The 22,867-nt window shown below is 42.9% G+C and overlaps 2 protein-coding genes across 2 annotated transcripts in view; one reads left to right on the top strand and one right to left on the bottom strand.

Moving 5' to 3' along the window:
• Nucleotides 1-3,260, bottom strand: part of LOC124782801 — a 66,976-nt gene extending 63,716 nt beyond the window's left edge. Inside the window, exon 1 of the mRNA XM_047253976.1 lies at nucleotides 2,686-3,260. The gene's annotated coding sequence lies outside the window, so the exon portion shown is untranslated. The remainder of the gene's footprint in view (nucleotides 1-2,685) is intronic.
• On the top strand, nucleotides 3,207-3,497 carry LOC124782646 (alanine and glycine-rich protein-like). The gene has a single exon (XM_047253961.1). It carries the CDS (start codon nucleotides 3,207-3,209, stop codon nucleotides 3,495-3,497), a length of 291 nt encoding a protein of 96 aa, XP_047109917.1.
• Nucleotides 3,498-22,867: the final 19,370 nt, after the last annotated feature.

Here is a 22,867-nt window from a genome sequence, read left to right as displayed (position 1 = left end):
ACAGACTAAATCACCAAGGGGTATAACGGAAATTATCACCAAATTAAAGTGAAGAAGTGCGCTTAGACAAATAAAACTTGGTCGTTCTCTAGTCACTCTACGATCTGGATTTCACTGATGAATCGTTGAAGGACGTCCAAAGTAACTCAGAAGAAAAGTTTTGCATGATTTCTTTTCTGGTGAAATTTTCGCACTAGTTGCCTTTGTACACTTATGAATACGGATATTAACTTCCACATGCCTAAGGTTTAGCTAATCTATAAAGTTATCAACGGAAAATGTTTTGGGATAGTGAATGTCTCCTCACATGTGACTATATAACTGTCATGTGAACTCTGAGAGGGTAAAAGCTAGACACAGCAGAACAGAAGCAACGCAGATGTGGAGACGGGTGAAAGTGTGCTGTGTTTCGCAGTATAATGTCAGCTGTCGATGTGAAGCACTGTCCAATGGAGAACCACTGACCGCAAAACAACTGACTAGTATGGATAGTGCACATTCAACCGTAAATGAGTTCGGCAACAGACCTTTGGACGATCTTACTCGTATTATGAGGAGTGATTTTGTAACTCGAGAAATCTGAAAGTAACTTCCTGACAATTCTTCTTCAGACCACTATCACTTGATATTCGACGCTGTAAAACAGATGGTATGAGGGACTATGTATCTCGTAGTTTCTTGATAATTGTAGTTTTGTTGACTTAATTTATGTATTCCTTTTGGATTACCATTATTCATAAACGTATAGACGAATGATTTCCCATAAAATCACTCTTTAAAGGGATTAATCATGGTTTTTATTCCTAACACACTGTCTTATGACTCGTTATTTTTACAAATTTAACCCAATTATCATTTACTTTCACCGAACTAATTTCTTTTACACCCTCTCTAAATGTTTATCTATTGCTACAACCCTACCACCACAGATTTTTTCTCGCTTGCTAGTCTTGACTCAGTGGAACTATTTTAGGAAAGTTTCTAGAAACAATTCCGTTTTGCGAACATTACTGTCCAACTAATGATAAACAGGTACCTGTCTGATAGTTTTCGGAACAGCTGCTCCCTCTTTTCCATTTGATTGTTCATAACCAGTTTGCATATAACATCTTGTTTGAGAGTGGTTTTAGAAAAAGGTGTACGAACTTCGCGTATTCTTCGTCGCTGGCGTGGACACAACGAAAGTGCTCAAAACTAATAATGATAGTTAAGGCATGAAATTTTCAGATGTCATTGCGCTTTGATATACTTCTTACGTAGACACAGTGTCAGGTTCTGTTACTTCCTGTCATGCTTTCATTGAAAATCAGTAACGTTTCTTACTGTATTCAGCAGTCTTCTCTTTACTTCACTTAAGATGTAGGGTAGTATCAACGAGCGAAGAGATCTCCAATCTAGAAAAAAATGTCGTATAAAAGAGTATGGAGGGGGCATTAAGAAGCTCGAAATATAGTTGTTAATCAGTTAATCGACTGAATGGACTTCAAGGGATATGCCAGTTTCTTAGATGATCATTCACCTGGCATTACTGAAAATGGTGATCGATAGTATTTTGTACAAAGTAGTAAGCCTTTCTGTTTAATTTTCAGCGACTGTCTATTGTTTCAGACTGCGTAATCATTCTTCGTATGGTATCTAATACTTAGCCTTTGTTTTTGCCTTCTGACTGATTTTTCATCTTGGATGCAACAACAACAACAAGTCATGAGACATATTTTTCAGTCATAAATTCGATCCAAAACAGTAATTCACAGTTAATTTATCACAATATCCAGTTGAAATCTCATCGAAGGTTCCGAAGACATCCTTCTTCACAGTTGCACCGATCGTTCAGTTACTTTCTAGGTGCAATTTAGACACTTTTTTCGCCTATGAATACCTGCCCCGTAATCAGAGCAATGCGCAGATTTGCAGAGACTTAGCTCTTGAACGAATTAACATTATCAGTCAAGCGTTTCTTTTGCAACCCACCATTTCTTCCAATTCAGTGGTATTTTGTATGAATTTTCCTCCTTGTGACGAAGTGACTTTGATTGTACACAAAACCATCGTGGAGGTAACAACTCTCAGTTTTACAACAAAACTTTCGGAGAAGTATATACTCACGGTTGCAACAATGGGTATATTCCATACAAACAACAAAATCTAGCAATAATTCGCCTGTACTAAAATTCGATCGGTTCCCTCCAGCGTAATAGAGTCATAAATGAGCGTTTGTCGTGTTTAGTGGTGCATTTTAGTCATAATGCTTTTCCGCCGAAGCTTGTGAAACTTTGGTAAATTGTAGCCAAAGACGAAATATTTTGAGATCCTTTCAGGCCATTATAACGGAATATTCGTTGCTGAGGACAAATGAACGTTCTCGAAGAAATTCAATACGAATAGTGCTAGTAAAAGTAATAGTTCATAATCTGTAAGTGGTGTGCTACTAAATACTATTTTCGGTTTCCCAATGAAGGAAGTTTTACAACTTATCTAACAACTAGACTGTATCATGGTCTGCTTTTAGACTTTCAGTGATCTAGAGGGGAGATGTTACTTCCGAATGACAATACGGCTGTCTCTTACCTATGTCACGTGGTAGAGCAATCGTTGAGTTAATGTAGATATTTTTCAACACGTTTTGATTACATGACGTGAGTATTATACGATCTAGGTACTAAGATTGAGGACTGAAGTACTTACCTCCGCTAAGAGCATATCATCATAGCAGTCGTAGAAAACTCCCGTTCGACGGTTAATATGTCCTTTGGTCAATTCGTGACTTCTAAATTAACAGCGATAAATTCACACGCATTTTTTAGATCTGGGAGTACTATAGAGTTCGTTTGTCTGTTTGATCGAGGTGTGCTAAAAGATCACAAGAGTGCATAGGAAGATGAGGAGACTGTGTCCGAGTATCTACAGTTCATCAGTTAACACTCTTAAGAAATTGAGCTAATCGGTTATTTCACTAGCACAGAAGATGGATATTGACTCCTTTCCAGTACTCCGTTTGACTGTGAATTGGCGTACTGGATTAGCAGCGATTATGTCTGTGAGTGGGCGTCAGTTATTAGCTTGCGGCGCCTAGCGGTGCACGACATCCCACAAGGCATGCTGACACGGAGACCTCCCGACGAATTTCTTCTGGTGTTGGCGACCCTACGGACGGTGCTGGGAAGACGTGAACGCTGCGGCGGCTCCAGCGGGTGAGCAGCGGACGGATGCAGGGAGGTGCTGCCGCGGTGGCTGCCGAGGCGGCACTGGAGCCCGCTGGAGGCGGCTGGAGCCCACTGGAGGCGGGTGGCGCCGTGGCGGCACGCGCGCAGCCCGCAGAGCGGACCGGTCCGCCCCTCCAGCGCTCCAGCGGGCCGGGCTCCAGCGGCAAAGTGAATCACTGTGCCGGGCTACCGGCGCACGTGCCTCTCCGCTGCTCCAGCGGCGGCGGCGGCGGCGGCGGCGGCGGCGGCGCCTCGTCGAGCTGGAAATGCGGCCGGCACGACCGCCCAGATTAAAGATGTCACGCGCAATTTGCGGCCCGCCGCTTCTGCCTCTGATGGGTAATCGACCCAGCCAGAAATCCGGCCGCAAATGTTCCGCCGTTCAGTCTCCTAGCTCTGGCGTGGGTGGCCGAATAGTGTCAAGGACGCTCGCCAGCCGCTGGAGCGCTGCGGCTTCTTCCAGCGAGAGCATCGCTTGCAGCAATCTTCTGAGTCGGCGGACAGCGAAGCGCCTCTCCATGTTAGGACGAATATGGTACGGCCGATGACGCAAGCAGGCAACGAGCATTGTAGTGGGGAAAATGGGTAAAGAATAAATTACGGTGAAACAAAGGTTACGCGTGAGGTGCTGTTCGCAATCTCGGTATCTGAGGTTACGCCGCATTACAGTTGTCGTGAAGTGCGACGTACCTAACTAAACTGCGGCGACCTCAAATTATAAACTCGACCTTACCCCATTACATCATAGCGAACATTTATCTCTTTATTCTCCAAAGTATTTCGACTGCCTTGGTGTAGTCTAGCATTAATACTATGTAACGTCCTCTGACCGCAAAAATTTTAATCCATACATAGGTATTGTAAAAATGTCTGTATGGAACGTATGTGTGTGTGTGTGTGTGTGTGTGTGTGTGTGTGTGTGTGTATGTATGTATGTATGTATCTATTTGTGTGTTCGTTCCATATCTTCTCCTATACCTGCCGGCCGAAGTGGCCGTGCGGTTAAAGGCGCTGCAGCCTGAAACCGCAAGACCGCTACGGTCGCAGGTTCGAATCCTGCCTCGGGCATGGATGTTTGTGATGTCCTTAAGTTACTTAGGTTTAACTAGTTCTAAGTTCTAGGGGACTACTGACCTCAGCAGTTGAGTCCCATAGTGCTCAGAGCCATTTGAACCATTTTTTTTTCTCCTATACCACTTTTCAACGGAACTTGGTAGATACATAGTTCAAATGGCTCTGAGCACTATGGGACTTAACGTCTGAGGTCGTCAGTCCCCTAGAACTTAGAACTACTTAAACCTAACTAACGTATGGACATCACACACATCCATGCCCGAGGCAAGATTGGAATCTGCGACCGTAGCGGTCGCGCGCTTCCAGACTGAAGCGCCTAGAACCGTTCGGCCACAATGTCCGGCGGTAGACGTATCCCTTACCGTCTGGCAACAATCGCTGTCTGGGTGAGAACTACCTACCCATCTTAGTTCAGGAGATATAACGCCATAAACAGTGAGATTCGTGAGGAACTGCCGCATCATGTATGACGTTTAAATTTATAACGTCATTATTACTAACTCTATTTATAACATATTTTTAAGACAATGTCCACATATGCCGCTCAATGTAGCTACAGGAATATACACTGAAGCACCAAAGAAAGTGATATAGGCATGCGTATTGAAATACAGAGATATGTAAAGAGGCAGAACACGGCGCTGAGGTCGGCAACGCCGATATAAGACAACAAGTGTATGGCGCAGTTGTTAGATAGGTTACTCCAGCTACAAAGGTGGGTTATCAAGATTTAAGTGAGTTTGAACGTGGTGTTACAGTCGGCGCACGAGCGATGGGACATAGCATCTCCGAGGAACGACCATTTCACGAGTATACCGTGAATATCAAATCTACGACATCACTGTGGAAAAGATCCTCCAAGAACAGAACCAACGACTACTGAAGAGAATTATTCGACGCGACAGAAGCGCAACCCTTGCCCTAATTGCTGCAGATTTCTGTGCTGGACCATTAGCAAGTGTCAGAGAGCGAACCATTCAACGAAACATGATCGATATGGGCTTTCGGAGCCGAAGGCCTACTCGTGTACCCTTGATGACTGCACGACACAAAGCATTACTCTTCGCCCGGGCCCGTCAACACCGACATTAGGTTGTTAATGAATGGAAACATGTTGCCTCGTCGAGCGAGTCTCGTTTGAAATTGTATCGAGAAGATGAACGAGTACGGGTATGAAGACAACCTGATGAAGCCATGGACGCTGCATGTCGGCAGGGGACTGTTCAAGCTGGTGGAGGCTCTGTAATGGTGTGAGGCGTGTACAATAGGACTTATATGGAATCCCTGATACGCCTAGATGCGACTCTGACAGGTGACACGTAAGTAAGCATCCTGTCTGATCACCTACATCCACTCATCTCCATTGTGTATTCCGACAGACTTGGGCAGTTCCAGCAGGACCATGCTACACCCTACACCTCCAGAGTTGCTACATAGTGTCTCCAGGAACACTCTTCTGAGTTTAAACTCTCCCGGTGACCACCAATCTCCCCAGACGTGAACATTATTGAGCATATCTGGGATGCCTTGCAACGTGCTATTCGGAAGAGATCTTCACTCCCTCGTATTTTTACGGATTTATGTACAGACCTGCAGGATTCATGGTGTCATTTCCCTCCAGCGCTACTTCAGACATTAGTGGAGTCCATGCCGCGTCGTGTTGCGGCACTTCTGCGTGCTCGCGGGAGTCCTACACGATATTAGGCAGGTATACCAGTTTCTTCTGCTGTTCAGTGTATCAACACATATTTGAAAAGAGATGATGTCATAAACACTTGGATGCGTGAAAAAAAATCTGCACTATGTATGAAGTTTTAATACGAGTTCACTTATTCTTCCATGACACTCCTACAGTCAAGTCAGTTTAAGGAAATCCCTGACACCTGGCAGCACTTCTTACACCTTTCAACTGTGAAGTGCAAACTGCTGTAGGTGGAAACAGTAGCCGTCTATAGAGCTATGAAGAGGTGTAGCCATAGAGTCGCTTACAAAATCGCGTTGTAGCTTCTGGACACGTAACAATAAATTTTGGCTACAATCGGGTTCTAAGTTAAATGAACATTACAGAAAATTAGTATTTTTCATACTATGTTTCTTAATTTGGATACCGACTTATATATGTATGCGTTACCCTAGCCAGAGGGCGCTGAGGCGTAGCTGCGGCCGGTTGCCTGCCGTGTTTGCCAGAGAGCGTTGGTCTGGAGGAGGAACCGTAATTGCGGACATGTGGGAACGTACAGGAGGCCACGCCATTTGTTGATCTTTGGCGTGACTCTTGTCAGGTGTGAGGCATCATTAAGACAGTGATAGCAGCCAATGTTGCCGTGATTTCTTATCTCCGCATTGGTTAATCTAAACTCATAATATTTCATTGCTTATATATAGGAGGGAGGTGCTTGTGTCCCACTTGCCAATAGAAAATTCGCAAAACACGTACCCGGGCAATGGCAGGTTTGTCAGCTAGTTGCACAATAAAGCAAACACATGAGTTGAGCAGCCTTCAGCTGTGATATTCTTAAGGAATTTCCTACTTTTCTTGTTTTACCAGAAAATGAGAAGTCTTGCGTAATATTTAAGCACTATAGCTAAGCGTTCTATTATTTTTTGTGAAAGCACCTTTAGCACGTCAGAAAACCATGTGATTTCATCATAATTTTACTGTTTAATTATCCATACTACGAACCACAAACGAAACGTAACATTCCAGTCGTAAAGTTTTAGCATCAAGCAGAGGCATAGCCAGATCGAATGTTTCCTTATAAGAAGAAATTGACGACAACGAGGCAGAAGGTAAGTATTTAGTTCATGTCTGATCGAAGTCAGTCGGCCCTCGGTAGCTGAGTGGTCAGCGGGATAGAGTTTCAATCCTAAGGGCCCAGGATCGATTCCCGGCTGGGTCGGAGATTTTCTCCTCTCAGGGACTGGGTGTTGTGTTGTCCTAATCATCATCATTTCATCCCCATCGACGCGCAAGTCACCGAAGTGGCGTCAAATCGAGAGACTTGCACCCGGCGAACGGTCTACCCGACGGAAGGCCCTAGCCACATGACATTTACATTTTTACACTGAAGTTAAAGTAGAATAGAAATCGTGAGCTCAAAGGAGGAAAGTGGCAACTGCCTTGTGCTCATACTTTCCTCCATGCACACCGACTACATTCAGTATCTTTCATAAGCCGGTCCACAGTACGGTGCGTCTCTTTATCTGTCTCTGCTGTTTTCAGTCTCTAGTGCTCTTCATAGCACCTAGTTAAACGCAGGGTATATGACTTATAACACAAGCACCGTCTCCGGCGTTGCACGATGTGACACGGAGCAGATCGGATCTTTGTCGAGAACAATGTAGACGAGTTAGGAGCGGCCTTGGAAAATCGTTGCGCCATTTTGCACTTCGGAGTGGGGTGTTAGTCCAGCCACTGAGAGATCTGTGTACAAACTTAGACTGAAACGTTACAAAGTAACGGCACTGGATCGGCGGTAGTGGGGATACTGTTGTTGCTCGACGTGAGTATTGATACTGGCTATTTGTCTGTGCTTGATGCAGATATTGATCCTGAAATACTCATTCCTTTCTGATGAGGCATCAAAGCATTCTGGAAACTAGCCAAACAATCGATGACTGCATTCTAAAAATCTTCACCAACTTGTAAGGTTTTCATATGTTGCTTTGCATTGTAAATAATTCACCTTTACTATCGTGGGACAAAGATGAATGAGCGTACTGCATGAGTAGTGAATAGGAGCCCTGAATCTGTGTTTAGTTTTATCTGCGGTTCACTTGCTAGTCGGTATGTTATGCAGCACTGGAGCATTCTTATCTGAAGCATAGTAGCGAGCAGTTGAATTTTTCAGGGAAGGAAGTCTGTTATTTGTGAATCTGGGAGAAAGTATATGGAATGGTTTGGTATGTGGATGAGAACTTATTTATGAAGCTATTTCATTCTTTCTATTAATAGAGAAGATTTTTGGAGAATTTTTTAAAAGTAACGCATGTATGCGCAGGAGTGAGATGTATTGATTGTCAGAACTATTAATTGAAGGAAATCTTTATCCCTATTTGTATTTGCTTTCGACAACGTCAATATATCAGACTCAAAACAGCATGCTGAGCAAGAGGTAATTCACTTTTATTTCAGTGCGGATTTCACCTTGCATTCCTGTGAGCGATTGTGAGCAAACATCGTGTAGTCGGAGTTATCAGGTGTTGTGCTATAAAGCAGACTGATTTTCAGCGAACGGTGATGGTAATTTCATACAGTTTTTTTCTCCGAGTAGGGTAGTAATTTGTTTTTGTTATTATCTCAAGTCAAACATTGCACTTCATATCACACAACTTTCGTAATGTAATTCGGTGCTGAGTTTCACTGACCTAGTTTTCATTGAGCATATCATTAGTTTCATTTGGGCAGTTAATTAGATTCATTTTCGTTATTCCAAATTCTGCATTTCATTAAGTTTGAAGTTTTGTTTCACGACACTGTTTACAAGCACATCACAGGGCCAACCAACAGTCACTATTCCTCAGCAGTAGAACACGACATCTAAAGTACACGTTAGACGAATAGACAGTTTTCGAACACCAGATATTTGGTATTCAAACGTATAGGCAATTGTTTTGCAAAACGCTTACAAGCTACGTCATGGTATCAAATCAGGGGGTGGTGTCCGATTGGTGCAACACGATTTACTAGGTTGATCCCTCTCCATCAAACCATAACTTCTGATAGAGAAATGAACTGTAGGGTGTGCAGAATATTTCATGTCCATTAAGGTAGGCATCTCTCCTTACATCCAACCACACCCCAGGTCAAGGTGAAGGAAGTTGGGTTGGCTATTTTAAGGTGTAAGAAATATTTTCGGGGCATGTTTTATTCTGCACACCTTGCATGTACTATATTTTTTTTTTCCTTACAACAAACAAGTAACGAAAAGATCTACAGCCATTTGAAGCAGTGCAACGCAAAAACGTACACCTCGAAGGAGTCTGAGATATTAATACGAGATGATTCTGGTTATAGGACGGTTCCTACGTGAGTGTCTACATCTACGACTATAGTCTGCAAGATACCTTTCGGTGTGTGGAGGAGGCTATTTTGTGTATCACAGTCACTTTCCCCCACTCCTGTTCCAGTCGCGAATCGTTCGCGAGAAGAACTATTGCTGCTAGGTCTCCGCCTCAGCTCTATAATTTACCTTCATGGCCTAACACTAAACCACACCGTGATGCCGAACGCTTCTCTTGCGGTGTCTTCTACTGAAATTGGTTGAGCATTTCCGTGACGCTTTCGAGCTTATTGAATGAACCTCTACGAAAACGCGCTGCTCTTCTTTGGATGATCTACATTTTCCTCTCTGTCTCACATGGTTCCGATCCTAGATCAGCCAGCAATATTCGGGTTCCTGCAGACAGAGTATTCTTTAAGCTACTTCCCATATCAGTGGACTACATTTCCTGAGGATTCTTGTAGCGAATATGAATCTAGCATTTGCCTTACCCGCTGTTATCTTTGAGGTCGTGCCATTTTAAGTCGCTGTGTATGCGTATTCCCCAATATGTTACGGAATTAACTGCTTCCAATAACTGTTCTGCAGTCTTGTAGTCACACAATGTATCTTTGGGACCGTTCAGGCACAGTACGTTACATTTGTTTACGTCGAAGGTCTGATGCCGATTCCTACGCCAAGCTCGGTCTGCAACAGGTGTTCCTGTTCAATGCTGAACACGGCACTTGCGTAGCTTATGAAACACCGTGCACTTCTCGGTGCTACTGAACTTAGCGCAGCAATCTGTCGTGCCCCTTCATAAGGTAAGGGATTTCTACACACTCATGTAGCCGTATTACCTAGCAGCCCTTCAGTTCGCACAAAATATTTATCTCCAAATTTTTAAAATGTTACAAACTTGTCACGTTTCTGATGGGCACATATGGCATACTGAAATTTGCAGTGTTACTGCGCACATCACAGCTTTGTGAAAATTTTCTTTTAAAAATGGATCGTGTGGCAAGAGGATGCAACCGACAGTATCACGAATTGTATTACCGGCGGAATAAAGTTGAAGACTCATTCAATTACCGGTGATGTTTTCTTAGTAACGTTTCTCAGCAACGAAAGATGCAGAGAGGACTCACTTCTATTTTACGAATATATCACGCTAAATTACAGAGCAGGAAAATCATAGGACCAAATTTACAGTTTCAGGACACAAAATTGTCAGTGATCAAGTAGCAACATTCTCGAAGTAGGAGAAACGGCAGCAGAGTTGAGGTACGAGTGTTAACATATTGAAAACAGCAGACAATAGTTGAAGTATTCTCCAGGACGTGTTACCAACATAGATTCGTGAAGATTATATTAATACCTGACCAAAGTAGAAAACAGCATTTGTTTCAGTCACAAACAATTGTTGTGTAACTTAACAAAGTTTCAAGCATGTGATTCGTAATGGACGTGTTTCTTATCTCTGGAATTTCCAGGCTCACAAACTCCAATCTTATAGTCCAAATTAGTCGCACAGACCTGTTTAATTTGCTCTTAATGGAGGATCTTAATGGAAATTTGGCGAACTTCACATTGCTTGAAGATGCATGAAAGCGTGTTAATAGGTACAACAGATATTCCACGTTTAATTGCTCGCGCATTGAGCATCTTTCAGTGTGGCGCTAAAATTTTGATAGGGAACATTACAGTACAATGAGTACTAGACAACCGTATGTCACCACCGACGCCTCAGTTGACAATGGTTTTCCAAAGAAACCGATACAGCTAGTTCTTTAGTTTCATTTTTTCCTTCCTAAATATGATTTTTAATAGAAAATAATACTGTTATTTATGGTTTCCTCATTTTACTCTTGAATATTGGTCTAGACGTTTCCAAAATTTATGTGTACGTTTTACCGTACAGATCGAAGCAAAGGCGTACAAAATTGCCTATGTTCATGACACTCTGAACATCATGTTTTGGAGGAGCTGTTGATTGATAACCTTAACACTGGGAAACAGGTCTACGAGTCGAACGAAGTACATCAACGCAAAAAAATTATTCTCCCAGACGATTTGACTCCTTTGAAGCCGGATGAAATTTTCATGTGCTGTATGCTTGAGGGTGATTTCTCATGGTATTTGTCCAGAACTGACCGTCACGTATAAGTCGGTTATTGGTAGCCTTTGCAACAATTGCGGTCCACCAAGCGGTCCATGTACTCCCAAAGCGATAGGATGCTCTCACAGTGTTACAAGTTCAGTCACCACGTTATGATTTCTCAAAGTAGGTTTTCTGGATCTATGGACAGCTACTGACAGCAGATGATTCAGTATATCTCTTGAGCATACTTTACTGGATCTTTGCTCCATCGAGCCGCTGGCTACCGTTACGTTTTAGGGTATCTGACTTGTATGTACCCTCAATTTTTTACTTCCTGTGGCTAGCTAAGGTTTACAACATTGTATTGTCAACACCAGGACTAGATTCTCTCCCCCTAACAACACATCATGTACCAGCAGAGAGAAGTGATGTCGAAATTACAGACGATAGTGCTCCAATTAAAATTCTTACTGCACCTCGATTTAATGATAATCTTATTATAGTAATATGCTTTCTCAGTTAATGCAGAACACTGAATGGCAATATCAGTTTCTGTATGTGCATATCCGGTAGGTTCACTCACAAAACGATCAGCTTCCTGTACGTGTTTGTTAGAACCAATATTCCTGTCTTTGTTTATTTATTTTTTATTTTAATGTTCTGGAGATATTTATGTGGTAGATATCTCCTGTAATTAAGATTTATTTCGGCATTCTAAGAGGGGTGAAAATTCCAGTTTTCCCATATGCCAAAGCCTAGTAAGGTCTTGTTCGTCAGATGATGTGAAGGAAGAAACATCACGTTTATCGTCCCTTCGTTATCGATGTGCCTAGACTAGCTCAGTTAGACAAGGATGGCGGATAAAATCGATCGTGATTTATTCGAAGCAACTATCCCAGTATCCACTTGAAATGAATACGGGCACCCAATATTAAATTCGATGCCGTCCAGCACAGCTGCTAATTATCTATTTCATTATACTAAAAGTTTCGATTTCTGGTTGAATATATCAAAACAAACATTACATTAAATACGATAATGAAAGTTGCACGTTGTCGCTTCATCAACAATATGGCCGGGAATAGGAAAACAGAAAAGCTAAATTAGGTTGGTGGAACTAGGACTTGAGCCCCTCTTCTCCCAAATGCCGGACCAGTACTTTATCGACTGCGTCACCACAGACAGTACAGAAACTGTGTAGCAACAAAGGTTAATTGTGCACGTTTGGTCTGTGCCTGGCAGTTCCTATTGTTAGTTTGCTACAAATGTAGCAATTACTAGTCATAGTATTTCACAAATGTTTCTGCTCCCAGCCAAGCAGAACTATGAAGTACCCTCGGTTTTACATGTATTCTTCGCAGCTTGGAGTCTTCCAGTCGTCTAAAAGGATTTCTGTGTGGGGTTTACGGATATACTGTTAATTTTCTGCCTCAGTAACTGTTGATTTTACATTTAATATCTAGTACACTGGGTTCAATTGTCCCGTATGTCGTAAAGATCTAATTTTATAGAAATTAGTTGTTCAAGTAGCCCAAGGGGGCGAGAAATCTTGGCCAAGGGATTGTGAAAAGCATTTGCTCTCTGACGCACTAGTGGACTCCAGCAACCTAGTGAGAGACGAGAAGACTGCATGGGCACACTCTTTCGTTTCGCCTCTAATAACGTTAAGAATGACATAGCTGAGGGGACTCGATTAATTTACAAGTCGAAAGAAAATGGAGTTACGAGCTAATCATACGTTAGTATTTTGAGAACGTTTTCTAACAAATATTTTTGCAAGTTAATGTTACTTAATGACAATCCCTGTCCTAATGAACTAATTGGTTGGCAAAATGAAAAATCTGAGATGGCCAGACAGATATAAGGATAAACACGGAGTAAATTCCACAAAACTGTGGATGAAACACACTTCTACTGGGAAAGTGTTGCTGTGAAGCCTTACAAGACAATCAGAGTCATTGCCGGTAGATATCCGCCCCTCTTTGCCCCAGCCGCAATATGCACACTCGGCTGCTGTTGTTATACAGCCAACACAGAGAGATCCTGTCTGTAATGCGTACTGACGTACACCGGCTGGTAATGCAATACAATAATGTTATCTGTTTAAGTTGCACCTATCTTTGGTTCAAATGACTCTGAGCACTAGGGGACTTAACTTCTGAGGTCATCAGTCCCCTAGAACTTAGAACTACTTAAACCTAACTAATCTAAGGACATCACACACATACATACCCGAAGCAGGATTCGAACCTGCGACGTAGCGGTCGCGCGGTTCCAGACGGCAGCCCCTAGAATCGCTGGGCCACGTAGGCCGGCCAGTGGGCTTCACTGCAAAGCTGTATGAGCTCCTTGGTTATTTTCTGATGTTGGAACTGTCATTTCATGTGCCTTGTGCTTCACTCTGGTTACAGAATCCGTCTCACGCCCCCCCACACACACACATACACTCCGCGATCAAATCTGCATAACATCGACCGCCTACAAGTTAACTTCTGTCATATTCTGTGATTCGGATGTAGTATTTGAAGGCATGGGGCAAGAGATTATTATATCGCCCGTTGTCGGCTTTCCAGACTTTAGAACCACTACATCTATTCCAATAAGTCTTCAGTTGGCATTACGAGGCTGAGTTGATCTGTTCCAGTACTCTCATCGAGAGGTAGTCGTTACGAAGGTCGTTTCTTGTTATGACAAGAAGCATTACAATATTATATCAGAATACAAGCAATTTCAAATGCTAATTCTGAATGAGAAATCCACTGTGCGATCTTTTCTCTTGCAATGTAGATTTCGTTACTCCTACCTACTTCGTGCGGTTGTCCTGAAATGTAGGCATGTAACACATCGAAGCATTCGCCACACTTCATACCAATCTGATGTTTCTTTCATGTCACCATCTTGTCATGGGAATTGTAATGGCCACAAGTGCAGTTCATACATCAACAACATGTAGCAACTTTGTACAGAACTAGGACATTCCCGTTCTGTTGGCATGGGGAATGTACACTATCTGTTCAAGTGTACATTGACATCTATTTGTGAACACTGATATGGGATATCTACATCCTTCACCTTCACGACGTGAACTCCTCTACAGACAGTTAGTGAGGTGTCTGTACGTTTGTGGAGGAATGGCAGCAATTTCTGTCTCAAGTGCTGAAAAGAGAGAAGGTAGTAATGTAGGCTTCTGGGGTCTGGAGCGAAGTCAACGTCCTAACTCCTCCCACAGCTGTCCCATTAGGTTCAGGTCCCGAGTGTGAAAAGACCTGTCTATTGGAGAAACTGTTGTGGACAGACCACTGCCTCACAGTTACTACATTATGACAGAGTGCACTGTCACGCTGATACGAACAATTGTTGACCAAAAATTTGTCCTTTACTGTGTGCAGTAGGCAGTATTGTAAAATGTGCTCATATCTTTAGCCATGTAGCAGCACCACCACCTTCATACTTCACTGTTGACACTACACATGATGGCAGGTTACGTGCTCCAGGCATTCTCCATAGGGGATAGCGTTATTCATCACTCCAAATCACTGGTATTTAGACATCCAGTCTCCAGTGGAGTCGTTCTTTACGGCTTCTCAAGCAACGCTTAGCATTGACCACTGAAATGTGTGATTTATGTGAGCTGCTCTGACAACATTGTACCCCATTTTTTACAAGCACCCTTCACAATGGTTGGCGGTCGCTGCCCGTCAGTACACAAAGTCTGACTGGTCTTCGTCTGTTGCTTCGACTTTCCACATCACCAACATTCTTACTCCTCCCGAACAGGCCAGGAAGGTCCGAAGGTATCGACCGGCCGCCGTATCATTCTCATCCACAGGCGTCATTGGATGCGGATATGGAGGGGCATGTGGTCAGCACACCGCTCTGCCGGCCGTATGTCAGTTTCCGAGACCGGAGCCGCTACTCCTCAATCAAGTAGCTCCTCAGTTTGCCTCACAAGGGTTGAGTGCACCCCGCTTGCCAACAGCGCTCGGCAGACCGGATGGTCAGTGCTTAACGTCGGTGATCTGACGGGAATCTGTGGTACCACTGCGGCAAGGGCGTTGGCCAACAGTCGTCTCGGGCAGCTTTAATAGGGTTAAAACGTCCCTAATAGATCCGCTACTCATTTGACTTCCAACAGTACCGCTCAGTTCCTTTTATGCTGGCAGGTCCACCTCTCGTCATTTCTAGGGGTCAATTCTGCATTACATATGGCTGTCCAGATCCTCTTGATCTTAGAGCGTGTATTTTTATCGGACACGTATGTCCCGCTGACTAACGCAATGTACTCCTCCGTTTGCGGTGTTCGCTCTGATACCTTCTCTTAAGGCTTCGAAAATGGAAGGTAAGCTTCGGCGCTGGTCAAGCTAGAACACAACGGTTCTAATGTGCTGAGCGGCTGGGCACAGTAGCTGAACATATATTGGTTTACTTAGTCTACACAGGCGTACACAGGTATACAGAAAATTCATATCTTTCTTAAAACAGTTAAATCAATAATCCTTCAAACATTAACATCATGTAATTTTTTGAACGTAAAGTCTTTCAGACTATTTAAAGGTAGTTCCTGAAATTCTAAATCAGCCAAATTTTCTTTCCCTTTAACACTAGAGCCAACAACCTTAAAAAAATATTACAATGATCCAAGGTATTTAGAGTAATCAAAGAAGTTCTAGATTTTCCAAGCTTCCTTTTTCTTTAAACGTTGAAACAAATAACTTTAAAAATTTAAAATCGTCCGCGGTATTCTTTCTACAGCAAATAAGCTTAAGTTCAGAAACTCTTTCATATTAGCGCATCGTAAGTGGCCATAGGTAGGCTGACATGTGAATGACTTAACGCCGCCGGCCAGTGTGGCCGTGCGGTTCTAGGCGCTTCAGTCTTTAACCGCGTGACCGCTACGGTCGCAGGTTCGAATCCTGCCTCGGGCATGGATGTGTGTGATATCCTTAGGTTAGTTAGGTTTAAGTAGTTCTACGTTCTAGGGGACTGATGACCACAGATGTTAAGCCCCATAGTGCTCAGAGCCATTTGAACCATTTTTGACTTAACGCCAGTTCAGCCGATCCGGTCGTGAGAAAATCAACATTATGGTAGTCACAGAAGAATCAATAACAAAATTTAATCACGATTCACTGAAGCATAATATGCGATAATGCAGCCGCACACAAATCAACCTTTCATATCCAATCCGCAGCCCGTGGTCTTGCGGTACCTTTCTCGCCTCCCGCACACGGGGTCCCAGGTTCGATTCCCGGTGGCGTCAGGGATTTTTCCCTGCATCGAGATGTCTGGGTTTTGTTGTGTTGTCTTCATCATTCATCGCCATTACGGTTGGAGGAAGGTAATGGCAAACCACCTCCGCTACAACTTTGCCTAGTCGGCGGTGCGGGTCTCCCGCATCGTTCCTTAACGCACTTCAGAGTATGGGACCTCATCATCAATTCATCTACATCAGTACGTGGCTCACTGTACTACAGGCCGAGGCTAAGAACAAAAACTGTAAACGACAAGTTATCGCTCTCTGTTACAGCATAAAGTCAACCGCCGGCACGCCAGTCGGGAACGAGAGAGCAGGGAGTGCTGTGAAGGAGGAGTCAGCCAAGTGTACGCTGACCGACCCCCCTCCAGGACGACAACGCGACGGCAGCGGCCTCTAAGCGCCGCACCCGACTGGCCGCGGCCTGCTCCTACGAGAAGCTTCAAGGTCAGCGACCCGAAAAGAAGCGTCAAAGCCCATTACTTTGCTCGTACATTCTATACAGCGCAAAATTGGAATTGTTATACTGGAGAGATTTCTTGTTTCGTCTGTCAGTCTTTGCTTGCGACACTTCTGTTCAACATAAAGTATTATATTCTTTTCCTTTCCTAATAAAATTCATTAATACGATTTTCTTGAATTGTTGTCTAGCGGTCCGAGAAAGCAGGATTCCTAGACATCCCATATTCGACGACTAGGCGGGATTCAACACTGTCAGTCTTAACCAACTGTACGTTTGCCCTGCCTCTTGAACACGAGGCGATTTGAAACAATACATCCAAACCTTGATGGGATTAGTTGACAACTTTGTGACCACAGAAATTAACTCCCTTACATGCAGATTTCGGCTGGTGGAACCTGAGAACGTGTATCCACAATAACGAAGTACCATGAGGCTAACACGCCTTCTCTAGAATGTCAGGCACACACCCCGAATGGTCTAAAAGAGAAAAGCATCCGGTTAGCTGCACATACATGGAAATTTGCAGAACACTTCCGTGGCACAATTTAGTGACGCTGCAGTCCATCTCGCTCTTCGGCGCAACATCCAAGGAAATCGGAAAAACGCTCCCGAGAGTTGCTAACCGGAAACAGTTTCATTTATAGGATGAACCTGCACGCGACAGGAGTCGATCACAGACGGACGAATTACTGTAACAGGCAAGGCGAATAGGCGAGTTCAAACTCCAAACGGAACGCCGACGCTCACCAAAATCAGCGGGAGTGCAAGACACTAGCGCTCCCCGCCATCCGTCCACTAAACAGTAGTTACTGGGCGACTAACCAGCCACACGGATCACGCCGCAGCACTTGCAGTCCACAAGCAGCATGCGCCACGCTCTCGCTACAAGGCTTACTCCGCCCTCTGTCGGCCAGTACCGCAACCGCCACAGGCTCGCCCGTCGCGCGCTTAAAACTGTTACCCACGCCTGGGATCTCTAAACACGCAACAATTCTTCTTTGCTTACAGGCGATCTGACGCCAGAAATCGATACTGTCACATGTATGCATAGCAGAAGTACGAACCGAAAATCATACGACCATATCAGGCTCGGCGTTGGCGCAGCATGACTGGTGTGATGTTTTCTCAGTCCTTAGTTCGTCGTTAGATGCTACATGCCGTGCAGGTGAGAGTAACGACATTCCGTCAGCTTACGTTATCTCTGAACGCAGAGATCACCTGGATGCCATTGCTGTCGTGCTGTCTTCTGCAACGACTCTCTGCCATCTGCCATATGCTCTGCAGTGGTGGAAACAGACGTGTTAATCGCTACCGTCCTGACACCAGCCTCGCAACTTAAGATGTTGACCAGCATATCGATTACACACCGAGTCTGACCCAGTGGCTGTAACACGCCGTCTCGACCACAAAGTAGGGCACCACAAATGACAGCTTCCTCATAAGGGATGTGTTATTTCCAAAACTATTACCATTTCTCCGAACAATTCAGCGTGCCATGTTTCAGAAAGATAATGCCCAGAAAGCTGTGGCGCGGTATATGTAAGCCTTTTGCAAAGAACGGCGTGCGACAGAGGGAAGTATAAATAAAGCTGAGGTGTGCAGCACGGCTCTTATCTCGTCGGAAAGTTGAGCCCAAGCTCTGATTGGTGAGCAGTGACTTTTCTGTTTGGCATAAATAAGTTACTTCACCTCCGACCCCCTCCCTCGCTCCCCCACATTTGTACCGCGAACCTAATTAGTCCAAACTTTTCGTATGATCCCAGGATTTTCAGCGTCAAATTTACATCCGTGGAGGATCTGTATTAGGACGCTAAGTAAGCAGAAAATGTAACAAAACAATATGAAAATATAAATATATCGTCTCGTGATAATAAAACACAAAATACTCAGTATACAAATTTACAACATAAAATTTGAGGTTGGCTGTCACGAATGATATACCAATGTTGTTTAGTCTTGCACATCCTACTTACTGAAAAAATAAGCACAGACCAGCAGAATGTCTGTGGAATATAGTAGGCTCAATGTTACAAAACAATGTCTATTGTGTGTAAGGAAACACAGTTACTAACGTCAGATATTGTTGAAACAGAGGGGATGGTTATCTGACTTCACGTGTTCGTAAAACAGACGCACTGAGGCAGCTGTAAATGCGTGATGTCCCACATCATCGACCACAAACCACTATAGATAGCCAATGGTTCGCGCTATTTTTCTCAAAGTTTCAAAACCACCTCGCTTGACGGCAGCACCAAAAAGACATGGGACACATTCGCCCCAATGCTCAAACTATGAATTACTTTAGTGGGATGAGTCTGCAGTCTCTCACCTTTCTCTGGATGAATAGCATTTTATAATACTGCAAGTCCAAAGTCTGTGTTTTCATTTTTCTTGTTCGCCTGCAGGCCACAAAGTGTCATACATGTAGAAGATGAGAACTAAATTCTACGTATTTTCTTCTTTCGTGTGCGCCTTTAAGGTGCTACACGAAAAGGAAAGCGCTGCCAGTAAAGTAATTTTACTGCTGTTAAATATTCCGTTTACCACCAGTGTCCACAGTGGAAAAAGGGGTTGATTCTCTTATCCATTCGTTAATGAAGTAGATGATCGTTACGTCTACAAGATGACAACCAGAACACCACTACGATGTAATTTTTATCGTTAAATGATTTTAATTTCACCTTTATGACCGGTGTTTATTTTTATTTTTACATTACATCTGCAACAGGATACAGGAACAAATTATAGAACAGTATTTACACTAACTTTCTCTACATTAAACTCCTATAACCTATCGAAAATTACAAAAAGTGAATAACGTCTGATTTAAAAAGCATTGTCCACTAAATTTTTATATTTTATTTAAGACACAAACAATTACAATACTCACTTGTCTCCTTTCATGACATTACACTTGAGAAACAGACAGAAAACATTTAATTTTACGTTATATCATTCCTTGTATAAATAACCATCACCCAAGCATCTGTATCACTTTTTTTATTTGTCCCATTTTCGCAGATTATTGTCCAGTAAAACATTTATTCTTTGTATCGTCAGGTACTCGTTCCACGTGTTGTTATTAATGTCTCTAGTCCTCATTGCAAGTCACCAGCTGCCACCTGGCGGCCAAATATACGTAAATGTGAGCGGACTATAGCGGTCCCTCACAAATGTTTGCTTAGCAACTGGCTCGTAGCGGTCCTCCGAGTTACCACTGTTGATAAGTGGTTGCATCGCATAGGAAACAGCGTAGAGACGAGGGAAATATCACAAAACTATTTTTAGACCCTTCCTTATTTCGTGTCAGAGCAATTAGAGGCAGCGTCTTCAGCACGTGGAGCTTCAGGTCGCACTGAATTCTCACAGCCAAGAATCACGTAAAGTTCAGATATAACAATCATTTGTGTTTTATTATGTACGTTTTCTGGTGTGTTGTGTGGATTTTAGCAACTGTGTCGTTTCTTTGTTACACATTTCAAAAGAATTAATACAGTTTCATACCATATCTGTTATTTATATATACGAAGTGAATTACAAATTTAATTATCATGGTCCTCAGATAATTTGAAATGTTCTTCCTTATACGTTCACTGTTCAATGTCAAATGCTTTCCCGTGTTTCCAACTTTAGTTCAAATGGCTCGTAACACTATGGCACTTAACATCTGAGGTCATCAGTCCCCTAGAATTAAAACTACTTAAACCTAACTAACCTAATGACATAACACACATCCATCCCCGAGGCAGGATTCGAACCTGCGACCGCTCGATCACAGCCGCCGGCTCAACTTTAGTAAAATTAGTTTTTTACTTATTTTATTTATATATGAAATCATAAATGTGTTGTAGTAAAGCGATTAACATGATACCCTCTTGGCGATTACAGTGTGAATATTGAAGACGTGAGCATCATTCCGTGATTGGTGAAAAGGTACGCGACATATCACAAGCCCAAGAGTTCAGCGATCGAGTCTGTGGTTTCTATGGTTACTTATGCCTCTTTTTCCCTCCGTCATTGCTTTGTGAACGCTAAGAACACAAAGCAGTATCGTTGTTACGAGTCGACGATCATCTATAGGCCCCCACATAATCGACAACGTAAATCAGTTAACGGCTCGGAGGAAGTCATTAACGGCCGAAACAACCACGTGTAGTGAAATGCTATTGTTTCCAAACCAGCCTCTGGGTTGAGGACAGTTTATTGTTAATCGTCGTAGGTGTTTTATTTGTTGCTTCTTTCGATGGAAAAATTCAAGATAAAATTTCCTTTTCACACGGAATCTTTATACTACCGCTTAGACACGTATCCTCGATTTACTCTTATGGATTTTCAGATCACAGTTGCTTTACAATAAAGAGATTACAGGTAATTACTGAAAAATGTACTTTCGCCAACAAGAGTACAGAAGGATGATATAAACATGCATTACAATACTATTAATGCAAGTAAATTCACCTGAAATTGACCATATGGAAAAAGAAGACGACATGTAAGTGAATTTTCGGAACTTTGCTTATACAATACAACGTAATGCAATGTAATAGGTAATGTGCATCCAGGTAACAGGTTTCTAAAAATAAGACCTTAGTGTATTCAGTTATTCTAAACAGGTGAGAGACTATGTCACTAGAAATGTGGCCTTAGTCTTAAATAGAAGAGCAATTTTATAAGCAACTGTAGTTAAAGTCATTGTTAAACTTTAACAACAACGAATGCATCGAAAATGTTAGAAAGTTGAACAAGCTTTCTCTGTAGGTTGTACGGTAGTTAAGCTTATTTGACAGTAGATATAGTTTTATAGTAATGCGGGAATCCTGATCTTCTAAGCCTGAATGTGAAACGCAAATACCCTCTGCTGCCGGCACCGAGTAGGTTAAGACGAATGCCAGAATCATTTAATTTATTAGCACACGACCACTTCCCTTCCTTATCTCTGGTCTGTCCGAACTTATGCTGTGTTTTAATGAGTTACACGTCGACGGGACGATATACCGTAATCTTCTTACACTGATTCCGGTATTTATCGACGCCCCATCGCCGTTGTGACGACTTTTTTTTTTTTTTTCCTTCGAAGCGTTTCGCGTAGCTGGTAAAATTACGTGGTGGTTCTTGTTATAGTATTTACATAGGCAAGTGATTGGAAGATTCTCGCATGAGAAGGTGACAATACGGCATTTAGGAATATCGATTACCTTTCAAAGTTACTCTCCAACGTCAAGAGTTACTCTCCACTTAACTGAAGTGACAAACTTTGTTTCCGCCCCGCATAGGTGTTTGCTTATGGTGCAGAAAACGACTGCAAGTAACTGCAGTTCTGTGGAATGTAACGCATCTACGCACCACAAGTGAAGCAGCATACACGTAGGGTTTTACGATATACTCAGATATGCAGGCGCTAAGGCGAGATTTCTCGCTCAGATTATGCTAATAAATTCTGCACGCTAAGTGAGACGAATATGTAGATGGCGTTCACCCACACTAATTCTCGTCAGAGCACTTGTTTCTACAGCAGTTATTAATCTGGTTATCTTTTAATTTATGCCATCCTCTCATGTGCAACATGTCACTGTCGGGAACGTGTGATCTGTCTCTCTGTCATCACCATTTCCGTTTGAATCGTAATGGATGCAAACAGCCCAGATATAAGACTCAGACAAACCGATTTTCTGTGTACAGTAAGAAACTGCTACATGACGCAGTGATCTTTTAAATTGTGACTCAATATTTCAGGTCGCATTGTAGTCATATAGTAGTTAATGTGAGTGGCCGAGCGGTTAAAGGCGCTTC

This window comes from Schistocerca piceifrons, chromosome 1 (genome assembly GCF_021461385.2).
Source record: "Schistocerca piceifrons isolate TAMUIC-IGC-003096 chromosome 1, iqSchPice1.1, whole genome shotgun sequence".
Lineage (NCBI taxonomy): Eukaryota > Metazoa > Arthropoda > Insecta > Orthoptera > Acrididae > Schistocerca > Schistocerca piceifrons.
This window is presented reverse-complemented; position numbering and strand designations above follow the sequence as displayed.